The sequence below is a fragment of the Ips typographus genome, linkage group LG1, assembly GCF_016097725.1.
Source record: "Ips typographus isolate SLU linkage group LG1, UJ_Ityp_2.0, whole genome shotgun sequence".
Lineage (NCBI taxonomy): Eukaryota > Metazoa > Arthropoda > Insecta > Coleoptera > Curculionidae > Ips > Ips typographus.
The window spans coordinates 21,019,669-21,033,020 of NC_138422.1; the positions used below are offsets into that span (position 1 = coordinate 21,019,669).

The 13,352-nt window shown below is 33.2% G+C and overlaps 1 protein-coding gene across 2 annotated transcripts in view; it reads left to right on the plus strand.

The window, feature by feature from the left end:
- Positions 1 to 8,671: 8,671 nt before the first annotated feature.
- Positions 8,672 to 13,352, plus strand: part of mew (multiple edematous wings) — a 154,672-nt gene continuing 149,991 nt past the window's right edge. Inside the window, exon 1 of one of the 2 annotated variants that reach the window (XM_081977989.1) lies at positions 8,672 to 9,129. In XM_081977989.1, the coding sequence (XP_081834115.1) occupies positions 8,936 to 9,129 (194 nt within the window). In that variant the 5' untranslated portion in view covers positions 8,672 to 8,935. The remainder of the gene's footprint in view (positions 9,130 to 13,352) is intronic. The other variant, XM_081977998.1, reaches the window with a different exon arrangement.

The window sequence follows — 13,352 nt, forward strand, 5'->3', positions numbered from 1 at the left end:
GATGGCTTATAAGATAATAGAGAGATGGTGCACCGATGCCGGATTATCAGTTAATCCTAGTAAAACGGAGATCATGCTCATTACAAAGAGAAATTAAGGATTATAGGTCGCCAGTCTTGTACGGAAAACTTCTTACATTTGTGGGAGAGGTTAAGTACTTGGGCGTAAGCTTAGACAGTAAACTCACGTGGAAACCTCACGTAGACAAAGTCATACAAAAAGCCACTGTCACTATGTGGGATTTGCGCCGGGCTCTGGGAAAAAACTGGAAATAACCGGCGCAATGAGGACGACACCGAGTCTCGCATTAAACGTTCTTCTGGGCCTTCCTGAGTTACCTCTGTGGATACGCAAGCAGGCCGCTGCGGCGCAGAGGATGGAATGCGGATCTACAAGGCATGACAACCACCTGCGTCAAGGACATACAAGGATAGCGGCCGCCATGCATCGGAATATTCCAATCCTGGGGGCAAAGGTGGTCGCACCTGACGTAAGACTTAGGTTCGAAAGGAAGTTTAAGGTTGAAATCCCAGCCAGGGAAAGTTGGGATAGTAGGTCAGTGACTTCTCGAGAAGGGGTGCAAAGCTGGCACACCGACGGCTCAAAATCTCCCAATACGGGATGGTCCGGGACGGGAGTGTACCGACAAGACACCAACAAGAGGGCATATTTTTCTCTGGGGGGGGTGGACGACCATCTTTCAGGCGTAATTATTTGCAAGTGACTGGGCGCTTGAAGATACCACAGAGACGTGGAAAGGGCGGATGGGTAGGGAAGGGGGCGACACCAAGGCAAAATCCAAATGGTTGATGTCAAGGAGTCGCTGGGCCTTAAAAACACTGGTTGCGGTTCTGACAAGTCACTGTGGCCTAAACAGACATTTGCATCTACTAGGAATTGGTTTTAGCCCCGTTTGTTCACAATGTGGAACGGCAGAGGATACAGATCATATCACTTATTAGGAGTCTGCCATCGCTGGTCGTCTATCAGGAGGCGCTTTCTTGGAGCCTCCACACTCTCCTGCAGGGAACAGCCTTCTTTGGAATGGGGACGGATCCTTGCCTTCGACGGAGAGACGGTATGTCTGGGTGGCGTACATCAGGGGTGGTAAGCTGGGGAGGTTTAAAGAGAAAACGGCGAAAAGGGCCTTAAGGCCTACTCGTCGGACCTTGTAGGGTTATCTTTTGCAGTTAAGTTCACGTTGGTTTTTCCTTGAATAATTCTTACAGCAGCAAACCACTGATCCAGAACTTCATCACCTCTTGGACTCTTAAAAAATTGTATTGAAGCTGTAACGTTTGCAACTTAATGATTCAGAGAACCATCCATTTTCAGTGACACATCAACTCTTGAGAGGTTCCTTACGTTACCGTTACACTGAACAGGAAGGTTTTTGAAAACTCATAACTTATCACATCCAAGTGGTCGAGCAACGCGTAAATTAATTCAAAAACCCTTTGTTTAGCCAAGAATGAACAAAGATATTGCTGAATGAGCAGGAACTTGTCAAAAAAGTATAAAGTTTACAAGCACACCAAAAACCCTGTTGGACATTTTATCATATCCACATGTCGTTTTGCTCTCTTATTCATCTTGATTTAGTTGGCCCATTATCACTGTTTAACTGTTATCGATCGTTTCACAGATTGGCCAGAGGGCATGCCAATTAAGGACTTCACTGCTTCTTACACTTATTGGATTTCACATTACCAGTAGAATGGTGGAACGGTGGCATCGTTCTCTGAAAACTCCTAATATGTGCCATGGAAAAGATGAATACCTTGACGTTTTGCTCACCGTTCTTTTAGGACTCAGAACCAGCTTCAAGGAGGGGCCTACAAAGCACAGCTGCGGAGTTGGTGTATGGGACCACGTTACGACTTAATAATAATGTATTTATTTAGCATAAGTGCTACATCCAATATACAAATATAAGTTATAAATACTACCTATATAAGATTTTAAATAAGAAACAGTTTAATACTCAACGGGTAATCACATGTTTCGATCAAAACAATGAGTTATAAAATAAAAGAACAAAGAAACACTAATTACTATACAATCATCCGGATAAAATATATTTTTTTAGGTGGTATTTGAACTCATTCAAGTTGTTAGAGTTTTTCACATTCACAGGTAGTTTGTTAAATTCGATCAATCCCCTGTATAATACCGAGTTTAACATCTGCATGGTGTTGCATCTATTTAACAAAATAAAATCTGTACAATTTCTAGTGCTGTAATTATGTACATCCTTAAAAAGTTTAAAATTATCACAGATATATTGAGGTAAAAGGTTATGTTTTAGTTTAAATACAAACAAATTAACATTAAACATGATTTTTTGACTGACAGACAACATATTTAAAACTTTCAACATCTATGTAATAGGTGTATAATAGCTACATTTCAAAATCACTCTTAAGGCTCTATTTTGGATTTTCTCTAACTGGTTTCTCCTATATTGGGGCAAATTATATAGCAAAGTTGAACAGAACTGCAAGTGGGGTACTGCAATGGCGCTGTAAAGTAACAATCTTGTTTGTAGTGACAGTGGCTTACTTACTCTAGTTAAAAACCCAACTTTTTTTGAAAATTTTTTCATAACATAGTCTCTGCGTGTGCATGAAAATTTAGATTGCAATCTAATATTACCCCGAGATATTTAATCTCTTTGTCATAAGTAATTTTTTCTCCATTTACGGTGATTTGAATGTTATTAATATTCACTGAACTCAACTTTAGTTTTTTCGCAAATAAGCAATATTTAGATTTATTAGTATTAAGACTTAATTTATTATCACAGAGCCAGCTAAATAAATTGCTAAGTTCGTGATTCATTTTAACTTGCATTTCAGTCAAATCTTTGCCCACCATATACAGCATTGTATCGTCCGCGAACATAACAATCTTACATTTATGAGCCACCCCTACCATATCATTGATGTATAGTAAAAACAACAATGGACCCAAAACTGTACCCTGCGGCACACCGTGCTTTACACACTTCCTGGAGAGTTCTTCACGTAAGTCGATATGCTCCCTGATCCTCAATATTTTCTTGACAAATTTGAACACATGTAGTTAATTCGTTCAATTCCTGCCATCCATAAACTTAAGAAAACCGATTTTGTTCACTTGTTCTCATGTTTTTCCTAGAGTTGATGCCGTGAAGAAACCTTTGCAAACACTATATGAAGGCCTCAACAAAGTTAGGTTAGTTAGAACGTGGTTTTTAAGGTCCAAAGTGAGTCCCTGACAGTATCAACGGAGCGGCTTAAGCAAGCTTTCCAGTCCAGTCCAAGAACATCAAGAGCAGCTTCAAGATGGTCCAAGCAGATCCGCAACTTCAACAGCACCGCTACGCACCCACTCCCGGAAGAAGATGGTACTTTTCAGTGACCAGGCAGTTTGAACTGGAGTATGGTTAAGTCACTTAGGGCAGAGTACCTGTGGCAGTTGTTATACCCCTGTGTTTCGTTATTGTTTACTGTCAACAGTGACGTAACTACAAAATTTTCAACAATTGAGTTAAGCCTAACATTTTTCTTCAAAAGTGCTATTTAAAGTATTCCATATTTAATTTACTAACACGGCGTTTAAAGGCATAATGTATGCAAAGTTTTAGGGACAAATAATAAAATTCCATTTTCGTCAATTTGGTTCTGTTGAAAAATTATACTTTTTGCAGTTACGTTAAGCCTAGTTTATAAAAGAAATTTTAACTTTAGCTGTAACTTTAGCATTAGTAATAAATTTAGTATTAACCCTAAAAAAAAAAGGGTGTTTATAAAACCCTTAATTTAACCATATGGTTTTCTGAAAGGTAACCTAACTTTAATATTATTTTTTTCAAGTTTTGTTGCCTAATGGCACATTACTGCACTAAGTCAATAGCAAAAGGATATTCTTTGAATTTCTGTTTAGAAATTTCATAAATAAAGCAAAAATTCAATATTAGAGGAACTTTAAACATTGGAGATTTAACTTTAGTATTAGCTGTAAGAAAATTTAGAATTTTATGTAAAACCAAGGTCAGCAGTTACAGCTAAATTTACAGTTAAAGTTAAATTTTGTTTATGAACATCACAATTTAAAACCACTACCTCTATTCTTAATGCTAATACTAAAGTTAATGCTAAAGTTAAATTTTGTTTTATAAACCAGGCTTTAGTATTCTGCCGGAGCAACATTGTCACAGATTTTTGCTTAGACAACGTGGTGAAGGAATATCTCTATATTATGTTCATTAAGAAAACCAAACATTTTTAATAATCAGTTTTGAAGTGTAAAAATTGCTCTAATTTGTTGAACCTTTAAGTATGTCAACGATCAGAATGCAGACATTTTTTTCGTTTAATTAAAAAATGTTTAAATTGTCTTACCTTAAGTAGCTAAACATTATGATTATGTCAAAATAAAGTTTTAAATTGTTAGAATGGTAAATATATGGTTATTTTATTTCATTAGAGTAATGAACGTAAAGAGACTCATATCATGCAGCTCACAAGCACAACGATATCAAGAAGTTAGTTTGGTATGCTTGGCTGATATAAACCGAAAGTTGTATAGAGTCAATCGTACTTTGAACTTCACTTAAACCTTGTCTTTATATTATGTCTTTTTATCAGTCAATCATATTGTCAGATTGTCAAACCCGTGTTGGTACTAGTTACGGTATACATCGTAATAATAATAATAATAATATGCCTTTATTTTTTCGTTCATAGACATTAACAAAAAAAAATATAAACACAGTAAAAGGTGGCGAGGTTTAGCATAAGCTACTCAGCTAACCACCCTACCAAAAAACCGGTTACAATAAACTTGAATCACACCAGTACAAGTGACATGATAGAAATAAAGATAAAACTGATAAATAATAGAAAATTAAGTAAATTTCTTAAAAATAACTGTATAACATAAACTCTAAAAACAAAAAAGTCAGGTCATTGCACTTGAAGGAACCAACAGTAAATAATAATAGTTATAAATAGTTAAATTTATAAGGAACACTTACACTTACAAAACAGCCTAGAACCTTCCAAAAGCTTTTCAACTTATTTATAGAAGCTCTCAAAAGATTTCAAGACAGTCTAAAAGCTTCCGTAAGATTTCAAAATACTACAGAAACACCAAAACTCTTCTAAAGTAGTCGAAAGCCTTCCAAAAGCTTTTAAAACAGTCTAGAAGCTTTCAAAATATTTCAACACAGTCTAAAAGTTTCAGTATGCTTTTAGAACAGTTTAAAAGCTTCCAAAAGTTTCAAGAACCGTCTACAAGATTTCAAATGCCATAAAAGCAGTCCAGAATCTTCAATGCTCCTAAAGTAGTCTAAAAAGACTTCAAAACACTAAATAAACTCCAAAATGTTTCTAAAACAGTCGAAAACCCTTCAAAACAATCTAGAAGCTTCCATAAGCTTTTACAACTGTCTGAAAAAATTCCAAATACTCTTTAACTAGTCTAGAAGCTTAACTAAACTCTCTCTCGTCTAGAACTAGTCTAAGAATGTCCAAATGCTTTTAAAGCATTCCAGAACCTTCAATATTATCTTTAAACTGTCCAAAAACCTTCCAAATACTCCTCAAGTGGTTTAAAAAAATTTTAAAACACTACGGGAACTCTAAAATACTTCCCAAGCAGTCCAAAAGGGTCTAACAGATTCCAAATGCTCTTCAAATCGTCTAGAAGCTCCCAAAAGGTATCAAAACAGTCTAAAAGCTTTGTATTTTAGAAGGCGTTATTTCAATTTCAGATTTTTTTGTGTTTCTATGTGGTTATTAGTTCATTGTTTTTTTTTAATATCAATTTAAGCAAAAAACCCGCCCATCGGGAGTATTAATTTATATAAAATATACAGGGTGTCCCATAACTATATGACAATCTCTCGGGGGAATACAGGGGAGGTCAAAATAATACGATTTGTTCATATAATAAATTTTTTTCAAGTCACTCCTAAGGGAAATATCGAGCCCCAAAGAACTGCCTTTCAATTAACGTTCTTGGCCGTAACTTTTGAAACACTTTGTATATTGTAATGATTATTAGGTTTAATGTTTTATCGAATGAAACATTTTATTTGACATGAAAACCAGGTATCTCGTCTTCGAAAGGCCGGACCTAACTGGACCTAAGACACAATTTTTTTTGGTCCCCTTTAATTTTCCAAATTACAAATGACCATATCTAAAATCCAACTGCTTTTTTCTATACTACAAGTGACTAATCTGAAATACAAATTGCAATTTCGAAAATCAAAGTTATTATTTTAAAATTGAAAGTACCTTTTCTGAAATACAAGTGATATTTTTCAAATCTATCTTGTGGTTTCTAAAATTCAACTGACGCTTTCTAAACTACATGTGTAAATGGTGTAGAACTGTCAAAGAATGTCCAAATGCTTTTAAAGCATTCCAGAACCTTCAATATTCTCTTTAAACTGTCCAAAAACCTTCCAAATACTCCTCAAGTATTAGTTCAAAAGGTTTTAAAACACTACGGGAACTCTAAAATGCTTCTCAAGAAGGCCAAAACGGCCAAAATGATTCCAAATGCTCTTCAACTAATCTAGAAGCTCCCCAAGGGTATCAAAACAGTCTAAAAGCTTCCAAAAAACTCTAGAACTGTCTAAGAATTTCCAAATGCTTTTAAAGAATTCCAGAACCTTCAATATGCTGTTTAAATTATCCAAAAACCTTCCAAATCCTGCTTAAGTATTTCAAAAAAATGTTTTCAAAACAGTCTAAAATCTTCATTCACTCAATAAAAGTAAAGAATTTGCATGCCTGAAAAAGTTTTGTTCTTTTCTTTTTCTTCTTCTCTGTTTTGCTTTTTAAGCGCTTTTTTACGATTTTAGTGCTTTTTAATCCGGACTCTAGCCATAAGCATTAATTCTATTCTTAGTACTAATATTAGGTAATATTTTTACTAAATTTAAATTTTGTTTTATAAACTAGGCTTTAGAGAAAATGGCAAATGCTAGACGAAATTTTACAAAATCTGAAAGAAAATGAAGCACAAGCTAATGAAAGTTTATTACCTAAAAGTCAAGAGCATCCTAGGATAGAAAATACGAAGTTTTTAAAGCATGTAATAATGAAACTGCCACTGCTACTATTAAAAAAGGTTTCAGAGTATTATAGGCGGGCGTTATCATCACGTTATAGTCTAAAAGTATGAAAATGTAATTTTTAAACCTCAATATCTCAAAAATCGTTAATTTAAGATTTCAGATAATGCTAAATATGAAACATACTTGAAGTCGTCAAAAAATAGTTATTTGTGCAACTAGGGAGGAAAGTGCAACTTTAGCTCCCGCGAATAATTGAAGAACCGCAAAGCGGAGGGTTTCAAAGTTTAAGTGTGCAAAAAGCAGTTTACTCCAGAGTTGCGCATCTAATTTTTTCTACGACCAATGTAATGTATTATGAAAAAAAGCAGCAGTTAAGTACTATGTTAATACCTGGCTGAAAAAAAAGGTTAAAGGTATGTTTGTCAATTTGTCAAGAAAACTGTCTTTAGAAAGTGTGAGTTTTACTGGTGGCACTTTTCCTCCCTAGGGAGGAAAATACTTTCAGTGTTTTTGGTGGCACTTTCACTCCCTAGGGGTCGTAAAAAAAATAATATGATAATATACAGAGTGTCCATTTAAAATAAGCTAGTTGGTACCTACTTTCGATATAAGCGGAAGTGGCATAACACGGAAAATAGTAAATAGAAAAATAGTTGAATTGAGCATGCAAATTAGGTGATTTCACTATGTTGCCAAATTTTCAAAACATATGTTATTTTTCTTGGTCGACGTTCTTCGTCGTTGTACGTTTATATGATCTTAACGTAAAATGATGTTATCAGAGTTTTGCTAGTATGAACTGATCCATTCCCAAACTTCAGTTAATAAGATTTAGTTAAGTAAGGTTGTTTGTTGTTTTACTATTCGTGTATAGTAAAACGTAACAAATCCTCTTTCTACGAGCTTGCGCGACTGATAAACATTTCTGCTCTATTTTTGTTCTCGAAATATAGACTTTCCCGCACTAGTGCGTAAAGAAATCATTTTCACCCACTAGTGCGAAAAGAGAAAAAATAAATTATGTTAACTTATGTATCATATTCAAAATTATTATTCCACATAATAATTGTTCATTTATTATTAATATTAATAACAAGTAGGTTAGAGGTAATTCATTACATCAATAAACCATTTATGTTAATCAAGATTGTAGGTTTTAAGTAAGTTTTAATTTTGTACTTAATTTGATGTGCTGTTACATACATAATATGAATATGTATAAAAGAACCATATTGTTAAATTTTTCAATTTTAATTTATCATTTATTTTCAATTATTAGAAAACGTGCTGAAAGTGCCTTCCCCGAACTCGACTAATTCAGTGACAACTTCAGTGAGCGTGCGGGAAAGTATCACTTTCCGCACTTGTTAAGAAAATAACTATTTTGTTTAATTTTTAATGTGTTGTGCTGTCGACGGTATTTATCACAACTTGGGCAAATTAGCGCAGATAGTGCATAAGTTTTGCATGTCTAAGTATTTCAGGATCTGGTCATCTGTCTGATTTTGTGCCATTCTGTATACTGTTCAGTTTAGTAAGGGCCTAGTTGCAAGGACCGGTGTTGAAGTATACAATTTTCTTTGAATTTCAGTTCTATTGGCGTCCACTGGCAACATAGCACCCGTTATTCCTTTCCTCTATACTATGTGAATTCTGAATATTTTCAGTCCAGCAGTTAATGCTTCATCTTGGTAAAGGAACCTACGTCGACGGGTCGGATATACGAGCGCGCCCGATTCGAATACGAATTTCGAAAAGCGGCAATGTGTTGATTAGGTTTTTGTATTTTTAAATAAAAATTATTACTTAATAGTGGTTATTTACGTGAAATCCAATACCGGTTAATCAATTTCCTCCAAAATGAACACAAATTATGTTTTAGCAGTGGTTTGTTTACATGTTCTATGCGACATTAGAACAACAGTGTTTGGTTTTAACATAGAAAATCGCGATCCTTATGTGAAAAAATCTCCATCAAATCAGGAAAATTCTTATTTTGGGTTTAGTGTAGCACTTCATCATGTTAGGGAAAATCCGGCAAATAACGAAAAATGGTAAGTGTTCTCAAACTTATTTGGTATGAATTGTAAATAATGTTAAGTAATTGTAAGTAATTGTAAATATATAGAAGAATATTTCCTTAATGTTATAATATTGTAGATTTTATAAGTTATGACCGTTCTGAAGATCTGTATCATTTATTGATATTATTGATTTTTGTAACTGAATCCAGCGTTTTTTAATTTGCAAAATCAAGAATCGTTAAATTGTTAATACTTTTTAGGATTTTTTTTTATATTAGAGGAGGTTTTCAATTTCTGTAATATATTTGGCTGATGACCTTATCCTTTAATTCACTCGACATCCTTGAATTGAAATGATTATCAATATTTTTAATCAACTTGTGTATGCTCTTAGCCATCGAGAATTTCAGATCTACTACAGATATCCCCTATCTGAGATGCTGAGGAAGCATTTCAGGTGCTATTCATAAATAAAATAATTTCCCGTAGTCCCAAAGAGAATTGAAATTGAATTGCTGTTTTGAAAGAGGTGCAAATTTAAAATATATAGTTTTATGATATAAACCTCTTCATAAACCTACATTTCAATAAAGATTAGGTAATACAGAGGGTGTTACAGAATATCACAAAATTATAGGGCATGTAGGAACGGCAAAAAAATCAGGAGATATTTTATAGACAAAAAGCTGTAGTTTTCGAGATACAATTTGTTTTAATTTTGTTTGAAAAAAGTACTATTTTTTATCGAAATCAGTGCAATAGTTTTGCTTAGTCATAGATGTAGTATACATGATAAGTATGATGGATCGTAATGATAAATTATTTAGTTGAGAGGTGGATTGTGGGCATGTCGTCAATTTTTTTACCAAATAATTTCAATGAAAGTTCAATGCCAATGTGACATTAACAGTAGATAGCTTCTTCTATAAAGATAATTTATGTAGCGCATGGTTTTCAACATATCTAACAATGTAACAATAGAAGTGACTAAATTTTAACATTATGAATGAAGGGCATTGGTCATAAGTACAGTGATACAATTCGTTTTTAATAGTTGCTTCTCTGTCAATCTGTAGTTTCCAGTTTGCCTTCAATCGACGTCAACTTTGTTGTTCATCGTAATATTTATTTTTTCTCTCAAAAACTCTGACAAAATTTGTCTATAGAATATTATGTTCATTTTTGAATTTCTTACTTTACCTTTCACTCCTATCAGTTCTGAAACACTTTAACCGGAAGTTGATGTCAACTTGCATATTTTTATTGGAAAACCCTGTATATTATTGTATTTTTGAATAGTCCTATCGTTTTTAAATATTTTTCATGTATCTATCTACAAGAGTTCGAAATATTATCGTTTGAAACATGACACTATCAGGTTTTCAAGTGTCATATCTCTTAACGAAAATAAGATAGAGCAAAACGGCTTGCATGTTCCTATCTTAACTTTTTGAGATTTATCATTTGGTAATATTTTTAATTTTGACAGGTGTCAAATTTTTTTAAAAATCAGTAAAAAAATTGACACTTGTCAAATTTTATAATTTGACCACCCAATAGTTGAATTGATTTTCTAAGGACAGGTGACTGTTTTTCCAAATTCTGATAAACAAAAAATATTTTTTGTATGGTTGCCTGAAATTACGGGTTATACTTTAACGTTTCACGAATCTTCTAACTGTCATAGTAACCAAGTTAGCATGTATCAAATAAAGACACTTATCATTTAAAAGAAACAGTTGAAAAATTGGTAATTTAAATTTAGATAGTAGTAAAGTTGTAAGAACTAGGTCACGTGTCTTGAAAATTCAATTTTTGAGCTTGCAACATTGTAAAAGCCAGTTGACATTGTCAAAAACAGTCACGGAAACTTCAAAACGCAGTTTAAACTTTAAAAAATGGTAAATTAAATTTAGACAGTTGTAAAAATTTAAATTGCAAAATACACGTTACTTGACGTTGAAAATGCTGCATGTTCTTGCAACACTGTAAAGGCCAGTTGACATCTGTCAAAATTAGTCACGTGACCTTTACAATGTGGTTTAAAATTAAAAAATTTGGTAAATTAAATTTAGACTATTTTAGACAGTTGTTGCAAGAGATGCAAGAGACACATCACATGACTTTGATTACGCCATTGTAGAGCTGGCAACACTGTCAAAGCCAACTAACACCTGTCAAAAACAGACACGTGACTTTAAATGAAATTTAAATGTTCATCATTTGGTAAATTAAATTTAGACAGTTGTAAAAGCTGATATTGTAAAATACGCTTTACGTGACGTTAATAATACAATTTTGAACTTGCATCACTGTAAAAGCCAGTTGACATTGTCAAAAACAGTCACGTGACCTTTAAAATGTGGTTTAAAATTTAAATATTTGGTATTGCAAATTTACATTTGCAAGAGACACATCACGTGACTTTGATTATGTCATTTTAGAGTTTACAACACTGTCGAAGCCAACCGACACCTGTCAAAAATAGTCACGTGGCTTTAAAATGTAATTTAAATGTTGAAAAATTGGTAAAGTATTATAATAATTCAATTTTCAATTCAATACCATGTAATAACGATTTTACCATAATAATTACATGTGCCTATGCTGTTTTGTTCAATTTTCAGTCAATTTTGTTATATTAGTACACTACATTTTGAAATATACAGACAATGCCTCAAAACACTCTCAAATGGCTTATAAATATCTCAAAATGCCTCGTAATGCCTTATAATACCTGACAATGCTTCGTAATAATGGGAACGTGCCTCATAATATCTCGAATTACCTCGAGTGTGTACACCAAATTACTTCGTCGATCTACCCCTCGGATTTATCTTACTTCCAAAATTTCAAATTTCCATAAATAATGGATCCTATCCTGATAAACTTTTAATGAACGGTTTGGGTGGCTAACCCAGTATATTCAATATTTTGATAATTCAAGTAAGCCATATTAAGCATACACCTGTTTGATATACGAGTTTGTCCAATTTAGACGTCTTTTTTACTTACTTGGTATTGAATTTAGATTTACTATACCAACGCTATGTTGAATCTCTTTTACTAGAGAATATCTTAAATTCGGTAAATGAAGATTATTTCATTAGTATCCAATGACAAATTATGCTCCATTATGCCAATGGTAAAATCAATACTAAACCTAAGATAATTAGTGATATAATAAGTAAATCATCATCACGTAGCCTCTCTGTTCACTGCAGAACATAGGCCTCCCTCAACGATTTCCATCTGGAACGGTCAAAAGTAAAAACAGTTTTATAAATAATGTAATTCTGGCAGCTTTATTTTAAGTATCTCGTAGAATTACTGACAAAGTAATAGTTCTAGCACACTTTGGTTTATTGATTTTCTTCAATCGATACTTAGTCCCCTATATAAAGTTTTTTAATTAAATTAAAGACCTTGAAAAACTCTGAATTAAAGTAAAAAATAACTTGATCCCTTCAACAAACATTATGTAACTCATCGATGATAAGTGACAGTGAAAAAAAAATTAAGATTATGGCAAAGTTGTTTACACTAGTAATTGATAACATATTTGAAGGGTATTGATACTGTAGTAAATAATTTATGGTATTAAAATAGAAAAAAAATATTTTAAAAATAACTCCTGAGGGTGATGTATTAGTAAACACTACAATAAACAAAATTCTTGAGCCAGTTTTTAAGAATACGACTTTGTTTCACCACATTTGTTAAAATTTATTTTCTGTGCCATTAGAAATAAGACATAAGAATATGTTTTAGTGTTTATTCTGTTTCCAAGAAGAGTAATTACATCTAATTTTAGTCATGATGTTAGTAAACATGAGAGAACATAAAGCCGGATTAATATAGAAATACTGGTAATATTGTAACGTCCAAATTGTTTTGCAAATATTTTTTAATGACAGGGTAGTGGCGGCATTGTAAATGTCTCAGATTAACGATGAGGCCAAACCAGCCCTTACTGCTATAAAAGACTTGTTAGTCATGCTCATTGTACATAATGCAGACAATAAAATTGGGTATAGTATATGATACGATACGAATGCCAAATGCCCCCAAGTATCATAATCATAGACGTACAGGGTGAGTCAGGACATCAATGGTCACACCTAGACTGCAACAAAACTCTAGTTTGCTGTAGTCAAAAACTGTTTGTTACGTAAATACAGGGTGTTTTTGAAATTGAACTTAACACGCTGAATATTTGTAACACAGCCTTTTGGAGGCTCATACATACATTT